Below are 20,342 nucleotides of genomic sequence, written 5' to 3' on the forward strand. Positions count from 1 at the left end.
GCATGAGCTGAGCTCATTGCAATGTGGACGTGCCCTTCAGTTGGTGTCTTTTGGTCACTGGTTGGAGTCTCTGCAGCCCTGTCACCGGGGAGCGTGATTCAGGGAAACTCCCTGGGGCTTTCACACTGATGGTGAGCTGGGCTGGGTGAAAGGCTGGTCAGCCTGGCCCTCAGAAAGCCAAAAAACCCTGCCTGCCTCACACTTGGGCACACATGGTTGCAAGGTGTGAGCATCAGAGATGCTTCGTCTTTCTGCAGAGCGTGATCTTGTCTGTGGTTGTATCTGGACTTCTGGTATGCCATGGTGCACCCTTGCACCTCAGCCCCGTCCTGAAGGCATCAGGCAGCCATTCACCGGTGTCACAACCAGCCATGGCCTTGGCCATGCGCCTTGGTTTCCTCTCTAGGGGAGGGAACGGCTCTTGTGGGCACCCAGCTCTCAGCCAGAAGCAGATGTAGAAGACAGTGGGATCTGCAGCTGGATGTGCAAACCCCGGAGTGCTCCGGGGTCACGGTCGTGATTGCATTCTCTGTTTTGCCCTCTGGAAAAGAGCAGTGGTCCGAGTCCAGGAGGGTCACCCCCGTGTCCTGACCTAATGGAAGAACAGTGGGTCGGTAACTCCTGACGTCATTGTGTTTCCAACAAGAGCATTAAATCCTTGCAGGGAGGTAATTCCCAGCTTTCCGGTAAGGATAACATTGACAGTACCTAATTAAAGGGCACTTTTAGCCGGGGTAAACATTTATATTAATTTCCTTCTCACGCAGATGTCTGGTAAACTGACCTCCTGAGGCAAAACCATCTGGCCTCAGGCGGGAGGAGGATCTCAGCCAGCATGAAGAACCTGACCATTCTCTTGCCGAATTGTTTCTCAATAGCCTTTTCTGTCACTGAAGTGGCAAACGTATGAAAGGCCTGTGGTATGGATATATAGGTTTTATGGGCATTTGTCTTAGATGACCTGCATAATTACACTGCAGGCTTGTGGCTGCAGGCTCCGTTGTATCTCTGCTTTCCATCACGTATTCTGGGATCGTCCACATATAAAATTAGTATGGGCAGTAAGAAGCAGTAAGATGTTGCCTACTTGGATGGATTAAATTAAAATTCAGTAAGAAACAGAGCTTTGGGTGAGTTTCCAAATCACTCGCAGGATTGCACTGAGGAGATTGTTATGGTATCATAAACCTTTTTGGTGGGCGAACAGTCTGATGCAAGTTAGGTGGTTTTATTGCCTTGCACCTCTCTTTGTATTTTATGTACTGTGCTGCATAATCTTTTGTTATTAAATAATAAGCAAAATAAAAACAGTTGTTTGTCACAGCCAGCTTGTTTTTCAGAGAATTTGCTTACTTTGAAAGTTCAGTCTGTGTGATCTCCAGCCCTGTCAGGAGCTATTATATTGAAGCGTCTTTTAAATTGTTAAGCTGGAGGACAAACCTAGACGTTATTGTGCACATCTCAGCTGAGAGCGGAGCAGATTCGGCAGGGAGCAGCCTCTGATGCCATGTGCCGTGCCATTAGTTTTTGTCACAAACATGTCAAGATTATCTGCTTCCAGTGTTGTATGTGTTGGCTGACATGAGCATTTGTAGATCTGCGTAATTTTTGAAGTAGTTCGAAATGTGGATATAACACTCGGGGCTGTGTGAAATCTTTTTCCCCTTTTACGGATCACATTGCTGTTCAGAAAGTTGTTTTGTTACTCCCTCCCACAAGTTACTGTATTAATTTGCAAAGTTCATAACGAAAGTGCCCTCAACTAGAAATCATCATAACTAGTGAACATCTATGGAAACACTTGGGAAGACCAGGAGCCCCATCACTTTCCAGTTGCAACATTACGTTTTAAATAGAGGCCGTTGTTGCTTTAGCATATATGGAATTGTGTCTTAATGCAGGATATTGTTGTTATTTATGGAACTTGGCAACCCTGAATTCAGTCTGGACTTTGATGGACAGGATGTTTCATGTGTAGTGTATATGTGCTTGTGTGTACCTCAGTAGCCTTTTACAGATGAGGTTGAGTCACGCACGTTAAAAGTTGGATAAGATACTTCAGTTACTTGTTTTTTCAAGCTGCTTTTTTGATCATTAATACTCAAACCTATCCCAGCCTCAAAAGCAGTCGTGCTCTTCCACGAAGACACTTTTTTCTGCCCTCTGTGGTGCAGCCAGACAGCAGAAGGAGCCTGTATCTGTAGCCATGGCAGCCAGTAATTTATTGCTCCATATGGCTGGTGTGGCAGCAGCTGCTCTGGTTTAAGGAGGTCAGGACATCGGGGCATTTAAGAAACAAAACAAAACCCCACTATAAAACCTTCTTAAATGGTTTTGTGCAGTAATCGTAGGGTTTTCCATAGGCATAAGGAGAACCAAGGGAGAGAAATGAACTTTTCTTTTTATGTATTTATAACTTTTATAACTTTTTTTCTTTTTATGCATTTTAATCAAAGACATTATTTCAGGAGGGAAATATGTTTTTGTCTCTCTTTGCGATGGTTTTACCTTTTTTTCAGTTTTCATCGCTAGTGCTTGTAGGTAGCACATTGTACCGAGGCCCAGCGAGCAGGGCTGTTCAGCCCACAGGGCAGTGACCCCTTCGGATCTGCACCGCAGCAGGTGCCCAGCAGCCAGAGCAGGAGCAGAATCCGACCCGCTGCTTTTGGATGCATGAGATGTAATGCTGAGAGAGATCCTGTATTGCCCAAAGTGAATGGCAGCGCTATATTTCTAGTAATGAAGTGAAGATGTATGCTTTGTGGGCAATTATCATGGACCAGAAATACAACTTTAATTTCAGCTTTGGTGTGAGAATCACTTGCTGCTGAAAAGTGGTATAGAAGGGCTCTTGGATTTAGCACCAAAGTTTGCAAATAGGCTTTTCATAAGCGTGAATCTTTTTATTTCCATTAGGGGACCATTTTAATTAAAATGAAACTGGAATGTTTACTCTTTGCTTCCTATAGCTGTGATTGTTTTCTTCACTGTGTGAGCACATGTATAATTTGCTCTAAAAGAAATGTCAGCAGTTTCTGATTACCTTGTGAGTCTTACTCAACAGCTTGATTTTAACTGGGGGGAGGAAAGATTTCAGGGTGCTCCGGGGAGGTCTGATGTCTTTTGGTAGCAGGAGGAAATAGGTGCTATCTTTGGTACAGTGTTAATTGCAATAATCACTACTACTGGTTTAAAATAAAGGTCCTTCATTTCTTACCCTGGTTGGTTTTTTTCAGTCATGTCAATGAAATACAACCTGTTTGGTAATTAGCATCCTTCAGCTACATAACCTTTTGACATTGCTGCTTTCGTGTGTTTGTAAGCATCTAAACAGCGTGACTTTTGGAAAACAGTGATTGACGGTAGGTAGTCTCAAATTTTAGGAAATAAGGAAGAAATTTTTTTACGATGAGGGTGGTGAAGCACTGGCACAGGTTGCCCAGAGAGGTGGTAGATGCCCCATCCCTGGAAACATTCAAGGTCAGGTTGGACAGGGCTCTGAGCAACCTGATCTAGTTGAAGATGTCCCTGCTCATTGCAGGGGGGTTGGAGTAGATGACCTTTAAAGGTCCCTTCCAACCCAAACCATTCTATGATTCTGTGAAAACTCTACAATTCAGGTTAGATAAAGGAAAGAGAAGGCCAGGCACATAGGGAGGAGTGCATCCATGCCTTCAGATACATTCTCTCTAAGCCCAAAAGCCCACCAGGATTTGTACATAATAGATAGTTTATGTGGGTCAAGAGTATTTCTTTCTTGAAATTTTTGATAGTTATGAAATATGACAAGAAGTATCTGTAGCAGAATAATGTGTTCTGGATCCTTCAGTGGTACAGCTCCTGAAGCATTCCTGTGGTTTCTTTTTGTTTAGATCTACTGTAAGGAGGCACCTTGGACTACTTTGGTTGCCCAAATGCCTTTCGGGTCTTGCAAAGCATTTCAGAGATGACCAGTTTCTGAACCTTTTTGGAGCTTAGTCAATATCTTGTATTTTAATATTGTCTTCTCCATCAGAGAGAATGTTCTGAGTCTCCCCTGCTCATTCTCTGGGGTTTTGTTTCCTCCTGCTGATTATTTTAAATAAATAAATAGGTAGGAAAACAACCAATATCTGTGTGTTAACAGGGAAGAATGACTAATAGAAAAATGAGAAGAAAGATACTGCTTATCATAAGAGACTGTATCTCTGGAGACATAAATTGGTATTCATTAAGTTGTTTGCCTAGACTTAGTTAAAAGACATACTTGAGGAGCTGTCTGAGCAGTGTTTCAATAGAAAGCAAGTCATCCTCTTCGTGACTAGATACATCTAGATGAGGAGGAGAGACCAGAAAGCAGCACTAAATGATGGATTGAGAACAGCCTTCATGGCAGTAAGGAGACAACAGGCTATGAAATGTTTTTCAGAAAGAACAATATTTAACACTTAGCTGTAGAGTAGTACTGATCCGTCTTTTCTCCCCAAATACGCAAGTCTCTTATCTGATGCAGAATTTTTAAAAATGTTTATGTTCAATTTCTGTCATTTTTCATTCAAGGTATGCAGGGTCCCCTTGCTTTTGATGATGATTTCTGTAGCTGGAGGTTAGAATTTCGCCTGTGAGGATTATGATATCCTGCGTGTATAATCTTACTGGTATCCTCAGTATATCGTCAAATACAGGGAAGCAGTTGCAGAGTGGTGCTGGGTAATTCAGTGTGGCTCGGTTTTGCCATGTCCGCGTTATTCCAAAAAATCAGTTGAGTCTTTTGACTTTTGTAGTATGTGACAAAACCACCTATTTCAAAGACCTTCGGGCTGAGTTGGGCCTGCAGATTGAGATGAGGTTTTGCTACTGTGCTTGTTGACAGGCATCTTTTCTTATTATCCTGAACTGGGGCAGACGCTTACAAGGGAATGTGTGTATTAATTATTGTGGAGTCTGTGGCTCTCCGCTCTTTATCTTATATCTTTAAAAAAGTAATTGCACAACATAACACTGGCAAAGTGCTTTCACTGTTTGGAGAGTGAATACTCTGTGTCAAACTCTTGTGCGTGGTGTAACTTTTCTGATATTCACCATCTCTTCTTTCCTTCTTTGCAGGTTAAGACCCCTGATTTCAACACAGCTTGCTAAAAAGGCTGCCACTGAAGAGGTATGTAAAGTTCAGCACTTCTCCTAGTGCAACAGTTTGAGTTTGGAAAGTCCCACAAGCCTTTCTCAGCCTGGCTCTGGTTATGTGGTAGATACAGGCAAAAGAAATGAGAATCTTGTCTCTCTGATCAGAGCAGGAGCTGGTTACTGCAAACACTGCAGAGCTGAGGTTGCCTGTTTTCTAACCAAGATTTGCCCTTACGTATCCATCACTAGCATTAGCACACCCTCAGAATGCCTGGTTAGACAGCAAAAAAGGGAAAACTCCCTGCAAGCATCTAAAAAGTTACATATCAAACAAGTGGGTAGGAGGAGTAGGAGGGGGCAGAGCTCGTGCCTGTTCCTCAGCACTTGGACCGTCCCCGCGGAGAAGGGGGACGATGCAAAACACCGCTTCTGTGCAGCCAGCGCTGACCCCAGGGACGGGCTGGGCTTCTGCGGGAGACCGGTGAGGAAACACAGAGTGACGGCTTACCCTGTATAGCATGGCTTACTCTTTGGTTTGTTTGTTTGTTTAGTTTAAAAATATAATAGTGCCATGGAAAAGTTAGTGCTAGTAACCGGCCACCACCAGAAACCCTCCTTGGGTGGCTTTGTGCATCTGCATTCTCTGCCAAAGGGATCGTGATTGTTATGAGTGTCACAGCGATAACTGCTTTCTTTCACTATTATTTTCACACTGTACAGAGTAGACATATGCATTTTGTGTATGATCTAATAACTGTCTACTGTCTATCTAAAAATGCTGTTCCTAATGTACCAGAGGTGTTTGTCCTTCCTTTTCCCATGAACTTGTGACACTGACACCCTTTTGAAAGTGAACCAGTTAACTTGGGTAGTTTGACATGCTTTGACAGTTGCCCATCCATACATAAAGATACATGCCAAACTGAAGTCCAGGATGTCTGGAAGAGAATTCAGGAAGTTCTGTTTAAAGGTGTTGTTTGACTGTCTTATTTTTAAAATGACTAAAACCCATTGATTTTCAGAAACAGTTTGATATCCTGCCTGGGGAAATACATTTTCACTTCTTATGCTATGCTCATTAGAAAACTCTGCACATTTTTAGAAGTATAGCAGTCTGGAAGTGGACATGATAATTAGAAGAAGGTCACATTTTAATTAGCATGGTGCAATTTTAAAAAATAATGACTCAATTGTAGCTCCTTTATATTCACCCACTTTTTCAGAGCAGATGGATACTTTTAAGCGTATAAATTGATATATATTATGATGCTGATTCGTCTCAAACTGTTGTGTCTATTTCTGCTTACACTGAAAACCTAGATGGACTCAATTTGATCACTCTAGAGGTAAAAGCAGTGGTAGGAAATATAAAATAAACTGGAGGGAAGTTCCTCTAAATAATATGATTAATTTGAGCATTAAAAAATCATTAAAACCTGTCTTTGAGTGATCCGAATATCTAAATACTTGATTGTCTATTAAAATTAATGGGTGTCTTTTGCCCTATTAATGAGCTATTGGAGCAAACCCTTAGGTGACTTTGAAAAGCTCAGGCAGATTCTTTAGGTTGACTGTCATGGTATATGACAAGTTCAGGAACAGCTTTGATGTTTGAATAATTAGACTATCAACTTTCTGGTACAGGGATTTTCTCTTATGGTGTATCTCTAAAGTTACAGGGATTCTGGGAGTTACTGCCTCCCAAGTAAATACATTTATAAATAAATGAAGAAAAACAAATTACAGCGCTGAATCAGAACTTACTGCCAATGGAACTGTAGAAGATGCAGCAGTACATAATTGTGTACTGTAATTTAAAACCTAAAGCACTGTAGGACTTTTCTTGTAGTAGGGACCAGAGGAGTTGGGGTTTCCTGGTCTCCTTTGGACCATTCATTGTTAGGGACACCTCACCACTGTCCTTCCCAAGGAAGTGGTCCCAGTCTTTTCCATCTTTCCTAGTAGGGGAGATCACTCTCAGTGCTGATAACTGCTGACTAGCGACAGGTGCTGTTAAGTATTCCCTTCTCAAAATTGCTTACATGACGAAGCAGTGTTAATGGTTAATCTTTAATGTTCTTCAAGTTGCCACTAATGGGATGTCATTTTGGGCCACAGGCTCTAGTGTGCAAACCCCAAGTAGTCCAAGTACAGAACGGAGGTGGAAGGCACCCTGTTACAAAGCTGGTGGAGATGAAGCTCCTATGATGTTTCTTGCCTGGATGAGAGAGGGAGGTGGAGCCCTAGACTGAGCACACCATGGAAGTGAGAGCTCCAGAGAGACCAGAGCCTGGGCTGTGCTGGGGCAGACCACGTTGCTCGTTCCTACCCCATTCCCAGATCTGTCCTTAGTGAACCGAAGACAATATTGCCTTCTCCAAATTCACCTCTGTCTCCTTGCGTGTTGCCCTTTCTCTCCCTCCCTGCTGTGTCCTGCCTAACCTTGGAGCAGCTGGGGAGGTGCACGTACGGCACAGGTCCCGTCAGTGATCAATTCCCAAGTTAGTGTTTGGAGATCATTACTCCGATGAATTTCATAGCTAATGTTACAGGTGCTGGCGTGTATTATCAACCTAGTGCTCTGCCATCACATTTAGTGCTGTCTAAAGAGTGCTATTTGTTCCACAGCTCATTGTGCCTCCAAATAAATCCAACCAGAGCTGTCAAAACTAATACATGTTGAGTTTTTTCTGATTTGAAGGGTACATTTTTGCTATCATTAAAGTGTCAGTAACGTCGTTATTGTGTAATAGGCCTGGTGTGAGTCAAGCACAATGAGGAAAAGGTTGTAAGTTTTCCTGCAGAGCTCTACTGAGGAGCCTTCACTCCCAAATTTCTCCTTACCTTGTGCTTGCAAGAGGCTCCTTGTTCTGCTGTTACCATCTCTGGATATTTCAGTCATCTGGCTATGACTTATGTGAAAACTGGATGTTTGTGACTGACTTTTATTCAGGCAACATTTCTTTGAGCAACTTGCATGTCTCCTAGAACAGCTAAGCCTCTAGCACTGGGCATGGGCTTCCAGCTCTCCTGTCCCTATCATTTGGAAGCTACTAAAGTTTTGTACAAATATTGAACAAAAGGAAGGGCTGCTCTACTGTCCTCTCTTCTTTTTTGCAGGTGACCTTTCCAAATGCACAAGCAGAAGCCCCTGACGTAGAAAAAACAGCAGCTGTGCTAGTGGAGAGTGGCCCAGTAGCTTATAACCCTGACGAAGAGGTGGAAGAGGAAGAAATAGAAGAAGATGATGATCACTGCATGAGCGCCTTGCAGTTAATGGGAGGAAATGGTAAGCTGGGATGCTGTCTAAATTGCCATCTACTGGTGCTGTGGGGTTTGTTGTTGCAGGGCTGAGGACAGACAGGGTTCCCCTGCTTGTCCCTGCCCTCCGGCAGCTCGTCCCGTGCAGAGCTCCTGCTGCCTTTCAGGCATTGCCCATTCCTGTGGGAAAGCCTGGAGTCACCCTTGTCTGAAACCCGACCTTCTTAGAGGCTCCTCCTGAGAAAACTTTGCATCTTGAGCTTTAGGCTAAGAGGGCTTCTCAAGAACAAACCGATGTTAACATCTTCCTCAGAATTAGGTTTATTTATGTGTATCTGAGAAATTACAGGGGCAGTAACCCCTCCGTTAGCAATGCTCAGGGCTCGTTGCCTCCCGAGCTGAGCTGCCCTGCTCCCGCCTGCCGCCTCAGCTGGGGCTGCAGCGACATCCAGATTGTCCGGGAGCCCCATGGCTATGGCTGTCCAGCTCAAAACAAAACGAACCGTCACACTCTCTTTCTGGGGAAAGTGTTAGGAGGAAAGAGTTCTTCACCAAGTACAAAAATTGCATTGATAGCATACGGCATGCTGTATGGTAGGCAGATGTGTGCTAATTTATTTGGGTTACCCAGCAAAGCCACTCATTTAATTTGATTTCTTTGCTGGCAGGAAAAGGCAGTATCCTCTCTGCTGCGGTTTTTCCTAGCTGGACACATCCACATTTATCCTTTATTAAAAACTTCCCCTTAGAAGTTAAGCTTTGAAAATACACAAAAATATTTTTAAAATGAGAGCTGCTAATTATGGGTTGCGAAAAAGCAAGATGGGAATAAGTTTCCTACTGAAATGTTTACTGAAAAAATCTTTCCAGTACTATTAATTTAGCTTTCATGGACAATATGTATACATTTCACAAAAGTGTGTGTTGCTTTTAAATTGATTTCTCCACTGGAAAATAATTGCTGAACCGTAGGAAAAACAGTTTGTTGCCTGCATGTATTATTAGAATAATGTTCCCAAGAAAAGGCACCCATGTGGGGGAGGGTGGGTCTAAGTTTATTAATAAACCCCCCACAAAAATAGAATAAAGGTCACTGAGCTTTTTTTCTTTGTAAATGTTACTATTTTTAAACCATTCTGAGAACATTCCGCTACTCCCTGTCTGGTCTGGACAACAGCTGAAAAATCAGAGTTTAAAGAACAAAAATAAAAAGGAAAGGACTATTTCCAGAATTTAAATGCAGGTGTGCAGAGCTGCTCAGCAGAACAAATAACGCCTTTTTAACTGCCTTCTTCATGGGTTTTAGACCTGTCTGCCTGGAATAACTGCAGGAATTACAGATGGTGAACTTCACCTATTCTACACAAATTGTTATAGATTACACTTAATTCTGCTTTCGAGCATTTGCTTGACTCTTTGGATGAAATGAATTTGGAATATAAAGGTTAACTTTACTGAATAGTCATATGTAATAGTTATCCTTAGGTTCGACTTCACAGCAGAAAATATTTGTTTCACTGCATTCAGAAGCACACAGAAGAGAAGTCGGTGCATTCGAAACACGCAGACATGCCTTCTGACACACACATCACGCAGTCTTTGCACTCAGCATTGTTTGAGAAAACAAAACTGGATAAAAAAATCTGGGCAAAATTTTAAGTTGTTCCTCTAGGAGTAAGTAGATACAGGAGATCTGAGTCAGATGCGTTGGTCAGGATTCGTTGCACGACTCCTTTGATGTTGATGGGAACTCTGAGCTATCTCTGAACCCTTGCAGTTTCGGCTTATAAATCCATGAATAATATAAGCAAGGCAGCTTTTTTCTTGGTGGCTATGTCTAGTGAGAACCATGCCTACTTGTAAATGTGTGCTGCTGCTTATCAGCCACCGTGTTCCAAATTACTTGTGACAATCAGGCTTGATCACCTTAACCTCTAAATTAAACGAAGTATTTCACATATCCACGTGCCAAGCGTTCCTAAATGAGGGCCCAGTGACAAGTGAGAAGAGATATTTACATGCGCATGCTTACAAATAATTTTATTTCATTGAGGAAAGTACATGCAAGAACTTTTTATTTAGCCCTAAGAAAATATGTTTTTTTTTTTTAATGCTTGCTTAAGGCAAAACTTACCATCTAGTTACACAGCAGGAAAACAGCCTGAAAGTAGGAATACTTTTGTTGTATCTTCCATCTACCTGGAATATTTGCTTTTTTACATGCATTTGTCTTTGTGTGTTTCAGATTATGGCTGTGATATGGATGATGATGATGGTTATTAGTTCCATTTACTTCCAGAGGACATGGACTGTGTCTTGTTCGCAGCAAATCTTCAGTCTTCAAACTGTATGAATAGTGAAAGGAGCTGTCTATGGTCAGCAAATGTAATCGAACAATCCTTACTTTTGTAAAGCAATTTTAGGTTGGCATTGACTCTGGTCAGTTTATATTGACCCATAACCCAGCAATAACGTTTGGGTTGGTACTTGAATTTTTTTTTTATTTTGGTGGATCATAGTTTGCAGATTAAATTAATGGGAGGAATGTTTCCAGAGAACAAAAGAAAAGAGACAAAATAGACGGTGTATGTGTGGCTGAAAGCAGCACATCTCTTATTTATGTGATTCTGCTTTTAGGCATGCTGTTGAAACGGAGCAGATAGAAGGACAGATAGAAGGACAGGTAAAAATGAGAAGTATGCTTGTTGATTATTTGAGTACGGTAGCATTAGTTGTCTCATAATGCTACAACCAAAAGAAAGAAAACATTTCCAACCTGTATTGTAAAGATGACCCTGTTGTTATATACAAGCTTCCTTACCCAAGCCTATCAAAAATTAATGACAAGTTATGTATTTGCAGGGCAGTAGCTGTTTCTCTGGAATTAAGTAAATAGTTCTTCATATTAATCAATTCATACATTTCTTAAAAGATACGACAATAGAAGGCAATGTTAGCAGTGAAGAATCGTCTTCCACTGGTGAGGTTCACGTGGAAGGAGGGAGAAGACCTGGGTGAGGCAAGAAGCGGAAAGAGCAAGCAGGTGACGATGCTGTGCTCACGTGCCTTTGCTGGGTGTCCCTAGGGACAGCCAGGTCTTGCTGCGGCTGGTGTTGCTGCAGGAAGAGTCACTCTGGCCATCTCTACGGAGCTGCTCTTGTCCAACTGAGTTAGAGTGAAGGTCTGCTCCTGAGAGCTGCCCATCTCTAAAACCAGTTGAAAGAAAGAGAAAGCTGGGCTTTGTAATAAATAAGCTAGCATCTGCTTTGGCTGAATTTAATTTAATGTAATTTATTTAACTTGCTATGGGTAAATTAAAGGTCACCATGCAGCAGTCTGACTTTCGTGGCTCAAATCCCACCCTTGAACAGTCGCTGCTACGTGAATAATGGTGGAGCTCCAGCCCTGTGTGCCCTGAAATGTCAATGGGCGGGTCCTTCTCATCCAGATACATCAGCTCTCGCAGTGCTGTGGGAGCGGGATCAGGGAGGGAGCCCCTGTTGCCAGATCCCACCCTTTTGCCTCTGGCCTGCCTTTCCCTGGCACTGCTGGGTCCGAGACTCTCGGCTGCACTCTGGATCATGGTCTTGATGACTGCAGCTGCAGGAGTCAAGATGTTTTCATCTATCTCCTGTGTCTACTGACAATCATGAAAGCTGTAGTGCTGCAGGCTTGTCTTACACCAGGGAAAGATGGATATTTATCTTACCAACATGGTTTCTCTTAAGCCATCTGTCCTGGTCAGCTCATCCTTCCTACTTTTTTTGAGGAGCACTCATCACTAAAGCACCATCCATCCTCCCACTATGGTGGGTGGATTGTGGCAGGAGAAGAAGCTGCCTTGGGAAGCTCTCTAGCTGCTACCAGCCAGAGTAAAAATGATGTCCATACCTGTGGTTGTCACCAAAGAGGGGAAGGGCCATATGGCCTTCCGTACCTCTTCTGTCCCTCTCAGTAGCATGCATAAGAGGGATCATGTAACTAGAGCAAGAGCGAGTACTTTTTTAGGAGCAGACTTGGTATTATTTGGCTGGTAAATGTAGTTTGTTGGGTAGGTTGTATCTGCTAGTTATTTTTGGGCCCTGTATAGGAGTATTTCTGCAATGACTTCTTAAAAGCAGAACTTGGTAATAAAAATGCTGTAGTGAGGGCAATGGGAAGAAGAGCTCTTCTGAACCAGATTTCAGTTACTTAGTTTGCAGCACTTCAGTGGAAAGAAGAGATTCCATATGATTCTTAGGGGGAAAACTGGCATTTTCACCAAAAACTATAGATTTTTTTCTGATACTTTATAAATACTGCACAGAAAATGATATTGAGGGAATAAACCTTTCTACCTCTCTTTTATCTACACTGTAAATTCAAAATCATGCTATAAGCAGACAATTTTTTAAAAAGTAGTTTGTTTTATCAAAGTTCATGCTCTGCAAGTCTTTGAGACAGTTGAGTTTGAGCATTTGGGTTTGAATTAATCTGCCAGTAGCACTATTACAAATACCCATACTCTCAGTATATTCTCAAAGCTTGGGTTTTATTCCAAGGTACGCATTATTCTCTATGCAGGAAATAAACATGCATAAATAAACATGCGTATGACTCATGTAGGTCGAGTGCTTTTCTCAGATGCATGATGTTGGCTTTTAAAGAAACCGCTAAGATGAATTCTTTATTGCTAAGGGTCTTTCCTCCAGTCTTCTGTGTAGATTTTAATTGGTTTGTTCCCCCACAGGATACTAAAACCTGTTGCCAGTGTAGTGATGTGCAGGAGCTGAGAGTCCACCCAAATAAACGCTGCTAGTAAATTTGAATTTCAGTATCAGATTGCGTTTCTGAGAACATTGTTTCCTGCACTGGAAGTAGAAGATTGCAGTTTTTGAATGCTCTCATGTAATTTTGTTAGGAAAGGCTATTTTGTAGTCTGCTAGAAGGGCACTTGGAGAGAAAAAAAAAAAAAAAGACCTACAATTCCATAGGATCTCAGTATTGCTGGTGAAGTTAATGGCATGGTTTCTGTACAGGAGTCCTAAAGGAAAGGCCGTGGCGTCGGATAGGCAGACTTCACTCTGAGCATTGTAAGGCTTCTTAAGCTATAGTGGTTATGTACATTTTTAATTTATTGGTGACTTACCGGGATTTTTATAATGTTCATTCCTTCTTGATTTAACTGAGCTCAGGAAATGTAAACAGATTAGAACATGCTAGTTTCTGTTTTTATAGCTAGTCATTAAAATGTAAAAAGATTAACACTGCATTGACTCTGTTTACTACTGTTGATGTATCTGGACAATTTTGTTGTATATAAGCGAGCCTAAATTCACTTGGAGTAATTTGGACCCTGCTTTTCTCAGGATTCTGATTATAATGAAGAGAGCTTATAAGGCTTCAACATTTGTTGTTCTTAGATCTTCTTATTTGAACCCACACAAGCTGTATGTCATGGGGTTTGTTGCATAAAGCATGTCTCTTGCTGCAAGTCACTTCGCTTGACAGGCAAAACCCTCCAGCTGTTGCATCCAGCTTGTCTGCCATGCAGCCTTTTAACACTCTTGTACTGTGGGAGTGAAAAATGAAAGAAATAAGGAAAATAATGGGATTCTTCACTATGGCGAGTGCATTTTCAGTGTCTTAATCATCTATGACATTTCTTTAAAATCACTGCATTCAGTACAGCAACTTTTAAATGGTGCCAGACAGCCTTGTCTTGGGGGTTAAACATGTTCGTCGAAAAAGTTCTTGCCATCCTGATGGCTTGTTTGTATTCTTTGGACTGATTGAAACTCCAGTTGCAGATGTGTACAGTTAATGTAGAGTTTGCCTAATAAATGTTCTCTTTCTTATTTTTGTGTTGAATCCTTGCATTTGGTTCAGTTAGTGCCAAGGAAATTAAACCTGTTTGATGTAAGCATATGTGTCATCCTTACGCAACCACAATATGAGCCACGTTAAGCTTTTTTACTGTAATATATTTGCTGTAAATAAAAAGTAAAACCCTTGCATAACCCATCTTCTATGATGCTTTCATGCTAATTTCTGATTTTTCTGTCTTCTTTCTGATGAACGTTCATTTTTGATTGCTGCATGATTGGTTGATAGTGGCCAAAATTTGTAATTCAGAGCTTTCTTTCGTCTCTAAAAGGGAAGACACGTCTAATCAGGCAAGTGTTTTTTACAAGATATTGTCCCACTGATAAATGTAGATACTTGCTGTAAACTGCATAACATTAACAAGGTTTTTCCACTAAGCTACATAATTAACTGACTGTGGGAACAATGTATAGTGTGTGTGTTTAGTGGAACTGTTCCAGTGCTTGTTTCTGAAAGTTGTATCTTGATAAATAAGGTGTGTGCTGAGTTAAAAATCATGTTATTTTATCAGCGTCTGGTCGCCACAGTTTGGAGGCCAAAATCCACATTTACCCTTTGTGCACATGGGTGTTTGCTGCTTTTATTGTTTTCTGGAAGGGGAGCTACTACGGGATCCTCAGGAGTGCCTGCTGCAAAGTTTTAGCATATAGTAGGACAATTAAGAGTAGTTGTGATAAGGCAGTAAGTATGTGTCATTCCAGCATTTCACTGGGTTCCTGTACTCTCATCTAGGTGCACTTTGGCTCTCATTGACATCAAAATGCTCTTAGATCTTAGTTTCTTTTCAGCTGGTCCAACCCTTTCCACTGGCAGTTGGGAACTTCTCCAGTGATGTCCATCACTGATGCTCTCTCACTCATAACATCTAAGCTGTTAAAAATTACTGGCCACCTTGGCCTTGTATTTTCTGCTCTTCCCAAGCGCTGTACAGTTATTACTGGCTTTGTGCTGTCATTTTTCTCTTCCCTACCACACCAGGCTTTCATAACCAAAACCATTGTGTGTCCCCCAGCTGCGTTCGTCAAATACTCCTCCTTTAAGGGTCCGAGAAGTTAAATAATGTTAATAAAGCTGAAATCTTGCAAAGCTTTACATTAGCTTCATTTGTCACTAGGAGATCATAGCACACTCCTTCTTAAGTTCACGTTTTGTAATGCAGAAGAGGCTGTTGTAATTTTCACATGTAAGAAGAGTTACAGCGTATTATTTGGTGTTCCTTATGCCTGCCCCGATGCCTGGCAGTGGTCTTGGTGAGTGGTGGTTGGTTAGCGAAAGCGGTTAAGCACACGAGGAAGGAGGCTGGGTGAAAATTCGTGACTTACAGCATAGCAAATTTACTTGGTGAGTTCCTTCATCGTAATTGTTTTTTTCTTATGGGACTGTTGCACATTTTCATAGAAGTGAGGGAGGCGCATACATTTCATAAAAATGCAAAATGAAATTCCCATCTTGCCGTGTGACTCTAGGAGCACAGGATTTAATGACTTTTAGTATGAATTTTACATTTGTTATTGCATGTGTTGGCAGTAAGTGGCATTGTACTGGACACTGGGATGGCAGTCATTGTGTGATGTGTTTCTATTGCAAAATTGCGAGAAGAATGCTTTCTTACTGCTCTTAGTGCTCTTAGTAAAGTTTCTCAATTCTTCAAAACCAGAAAAATAGAGCAAACCAAAGGAATTTGAACAAAGCAATGAAAAGAAACAGCACTAACGTGCTTACAAGGTCATTTTTCTTCAGTGCTCTTCTGTGGGAAAGGTAAAAGGTATTTCTACACAGGCTAAGAGGGGCAAAAGCTGAATGTTGGCAGGAGCAGAGGTGAAGCAGCGTTGTCCATTTTCCCTACAAGAATTCCTAACTCCTCCTGTTTCATGGTATATCCTCCACCACCACCACCATTTGTAGACTGGGCAGTCCACTGGAGGATATTAAAAGTAACAGGACACCTAGCCAGGTAAGGCAGAGGAGATGGCAAGGTGTCTTGGTTTCGCTTGAATAAAAACAAAGGAGATTAATTATTCAGGGTGGTTTTAAAGGCTGTAGTTTGATGTTAAGGACAAAGCTGCATTTAAAAAACATCAGAAAGTTGAGGAAATATTTCATTGCAATGAGGTGCCCACAGGCAGTGAGCATAGGAACAGACCAGGGACAACATTCACATCTCTGGAAACCCAGCTGGTCTCACAGCTGCATTAAAAATTGAAGTCTTTGGCCATGCTGCTGTTGCTGACATGCATCTGCTTTTGTCAGGTGTGATTTCTAACCGCCCTGAGTTGTCAGCTGCCCCTGTGCTGGTTAATGGGCGGCAGCGTTCCCCACCCATGGGCTGGCGGACAGGTTTCTGGCTTGGTGCAGATGTTTCCTGCCCCCCACCCATGGCTGCTCAGTCCCCAAGAATCTGTGAAGTTTTTGGGGAAAAAAAAGCCACATGCTGGTTTCTCAAATCTGCTTTTTTATAACCATGACCAGAAATAGGCTAAACTGCTGACTGTGCCGCCCAAGCCGGCCTTGTGTTCGCCTTGCTGCGGAGCAGTAGCACGTGTTGGAGGATGGCACTCATGGCTGGTGCAGCCGTACATCCTCGAGGGCTCGGCTGGTAGTGTAGCTGGCAAGTGTTCTCCGATTCCTGTCCTTCTTTTTGATGAGGCTCTCCTAAGTCTGCCGTTCTTGCAGAGGTGCTAATCCTGGTCTTCGTTACATACCCTTGGGCACATAAGGATTTTGGAGCAAACATTTTTGAGTAAAAGTCCCACACAAAGAGTGTGATCTGTGCCCTAAGCAATTGTCTGTTGGCAGTGAGAGATCTCAAGTTCCTAAAAATGCAAACAACTAATAGGAAGGTGACGTGAAAATACCCATGATAGATACTCAGAGTTGCTGTAGATTTGTACAGTTCCTGCGACTTCGCATCAGGCACTAAGAGCTTTGCTGGTTTACATCAGTTGAGGATCTGTGCTATTAGCAACAGTCTCTAGAGGTGGTAGCAGCAGTGAAGGGAGGAAAGGGCTCTGGGGTGAAAACAGTTTGCGCTGTTGTGGTATGTCACCCAAAACCACTGCTTACTCCGTTTGTCAAGCACAACCTACTGCCCTGCCTAATCAAACAGCACAGTAGAGTTACCTATTCTGCTGATTTTAAAATAAATGAGAAAAGGGAACTTCAGCGGTGATACAGCTGTAGTGCGGCACGCAGTGCGTCCCTCTTCAGCTCTGCATGGGGATGGCTGCAGCTGTCAAAACTTTCTCTCTCTAGGTGGTCATAGACTGCTCTGATGTGGATCTGTTGTAATTGAATAATGGTTCTTCAGAGCAGCATCGTGTCTGGGAAACAGGCTAAATCCTTGTCTCTGCTTTGGTTCCTGCCCATACTCTGAGAGCTCACCAAAGGAGAGTCCACACAAACATACCAGCACAATTCAAGTAAGATTCATGGGTTGACACAGGGTAAAATATAGCTAAAGCAAATGGTTTCAAAACTCTAGTCACTCTTTTCAAGCAAGCTTTTACACAAGGCCACTGGGAAATTGTTTGATACTGCTGCATGCTGCATTAAATCAGTAGGACCTACAGTAAGCTTTAAGGTCTCCAACAGCAAGTCCGTGCGATGTGAATCATCGTGCTTTCCTTCTGGACCATTGGACACCATGAGGAAGGGTCTGAGTGGATTTTGCTGCCTGTGGTAAGATGAAGGATCTTTAATCTTGGTGATCTTCCCTGTATATTTTATATTGGTTCAGAGGAGCTGGCTGCACTGGATTAATAAAATGCCATCTAAAATACTTCTGGCCAGTGTTCTTGGCACACATGCAAGTGTAGACTCTGATCTCCCCTGGCCACTTGGTAAGCAAAAGGTCTCCATCAACAGGGGTAGCACCAACCCTTGTAAAGCTGCCCAGCGTAGACCCCAAGTGTTGTGGGTATAATACCAGTGTGAAAGGGGCTACATCTCAGATGAGAGATGATGGTACATCAATTAGGAGATTATATTTGTCCCAGTCTGCTGCACACGTGAGTGGGGAGAAGCAGGTGTACTAACACCACTGTGCAGAGAGGTACCTTGGGGGTCCCAAGGGCTGTGCTCAGCCCACGGATCAGTCCCATCTGTTAATCCACCTCGACTACTACAGCACCTATGATGCTCAGAAGGAGATAAACAATTGAGGCCATCTGTGATACCTCAAGTGAAGATCAGAAGTAGGCAGAATGAAGACAGAGCTATTACAGGGCTTAGCTGAGGTTTAGAAGGAAGGCTGTGGCTCTTCCAGTGTCATTTCAAGCCTGCTTTCCCAGCCAGGCTTTGCTATCATTAAATTCTTGCATTCATTTTAGATAGATTGATTAGGGCACAGGGTGTATTGCCATCCAAGAAAGTGCTTTCTGGGGTTGGGTTTTGGGAGTCTGGGGGCGTGGGGTGTTTTGTTTTGTTTTGTTTTTTAAGTTACTGCCTGTATTACCATAACTTGCAACAACCTTGCTGGTGACTGCAGCTTTCCTTCTCAGCAGAGTCCTCAGTGCCCAGCAGGAGTAAGCAATCACTACTGAAAAACAGAGATGTTAAATGATACAAAAAGGGGGGAAAAGCAGCACAGGTGGAGAATTGTGGTGAAACTTGGAGCACAAAAACATCAGTTGCTCCAGATGCCAGAGCCAGGGATGTCCCACATTGGAGGTAGCAGAGCAAGCTGCAAACACAGTGGAAGAGACCTGGTCTGGTAAGCTGTAACCTGAAATTCCTCCTCATTTCACCTCTGAGATGGGCTCCATGTTTCCTAATACTGCAAAGGCGGGTGGTGAAACCAGCTCAGATGGCTCCTGTCGTGGTTTAACCCCAGCCAGCAACTCAGCACCACGCAGCCGCTCGCTCACTCCCCCCCAGTGGGATGGGGGAGAGAATCAGAAGGGCAAAAGGGAGAAAACTCGTGGGTTGAGATAAGAACAGTTTAATAATTGAAGTAAAATAAATTAGAACAGTTAAACAGGCAAAGCAAAAACCGTGCACGCAAACAAAACAGAACAAGGAATTCATTCACTACTTCCCATGGGCAGGCAGGTGTTCAGCCATCTCCAGGAAAGCAGGGCTCCATCACGCGTAACGGTTACTTGGGAAGACAAACGCCATCATGCCCAATGTCCCCCCTCCTTCCTTCTTTTTCCCCCAGCTTATATATACTGAGCATGACGTCATATGGTATGGAATAGCCCTTTGGCCAGTCTGGGCCAGCCCTCCCCCCGGCTGTGCCCCCTCCCAGCTTCTTGTGCACCCGGCAGAGCAGGGGAACCTGAGAAGTCCTTGACCAGTGTGAGCGCCACTTAGCACCTATTTAGAGACAGCTTAGCACTACTTAGCAAGAACCAAAGCCTCAGTGTATCATCGACATTGTTCTCATCCTAAACCCAAAACACAGCCCCATACCGGCTACCAAGACGAAAATTAACTCTATCCCAGCTGAAACCAGGACACTCCCTACGACATCCCTTATTCTTCAGCATTAACTGCTCACATGGGCATGATACCCAACTTGCTCTCCTCCTGCTAATGATTATAGCTCGCTCACTGCCAGATCCTGCCCGGCTCTGTGGCTCAGCGGCCGAAGGGACTGGGACATCACAACAGCAGCTCCTTTTCCTGGAAGGAGAGCAGTGCCATTACTCGAGGGTTTCACCCATGCCTTTGCTCTGAGTCTGGCTGCTTTCTGTCCCTGTTTGGTGTGTCTTCCCTAGATAATTTCTTGTTTCATGTGTAACTGCTTGTGGGTACCTTAAGGAAACGAATGCAGGAGCTGAGGGAATCTATAACCATTAAGAGCTTTTGGCAAATCGGCACGGGGCTTCTAAGTTCCCTACGCATAGACTCTTAGTGCCTGTGTTGTCTGCTCTTCCCTGTAACCTACCAGTCACTGGTGTTTTTGGAAGAGGTGTTGTGAAATAGTTCCTGGAAGTGCTGCTCTCAATTGCTGTGTGTCAGGTAGTGTGGCAAATGTTGTGAGATCAGTGCAGAAGCAGCAGCATCCCAGCCACAGCAGCATCCAGGAGTGCCAAAAAAGAAGCCATAAAGAAGAGAAGAGTCCTTGTGTCTGAGGGTGCAACACATGAGAAAGGGCTGAGCTGGGAGCA

The 20,342-nt window shown here is 43.0% G+C and overlaps 1 protein-coding gene across 4 annotated transcripts in view; it reads left to right on the top strand.

Annotated features, from left to right (window-relative positions):
* BRF1 (BRF1 general transcription factor IIIB subunit) overlaps nucleotides 1-14,310 on the top strand; it is a 175,139-nt gene extending 160,829 nt beyond the window's left edge. For all 4 annotated transcript variants that reach the window (XM_082318546.1, XM_082318545.1, XM_082318548.1 and 1 more), the window contains 3 exons: nucleotides 5,086-5,137; nucleotides 8,224-8,392; nucleotides 10,610-14,310. In XM_082318546.1, the coding sequence (XP_082174672.1) occupies nucleotides 5,086-5,137; nucleotides 8,224-8,392; nucleotides 10,610-10,647 (259 nt within the window). In that variant the 3' untranslated portion in view covers nucleotides 10,648-14,310. The remainder of the gene's footprint in view (nucleotides 1-5,085; nucleotides 5,138-8,223; nucleotides 8,393-10,609) is intronic.
* Nucleotides 14,311-20,342: the final 6,032 nt, after the last annotated feature.

Source organism: Platalea leucorodia (assembly GCF_965183815.1).
Source record: "Platalea leucorodia genome assembly, chromosome: 7".
Taxonomy (NCBI): domain Eukaryota; kingdom Metazoa; phylum Chordata; class Aves; order Pelecaniformes; family Threskiornithidae; genus Platalea; species Platalea leucorodia.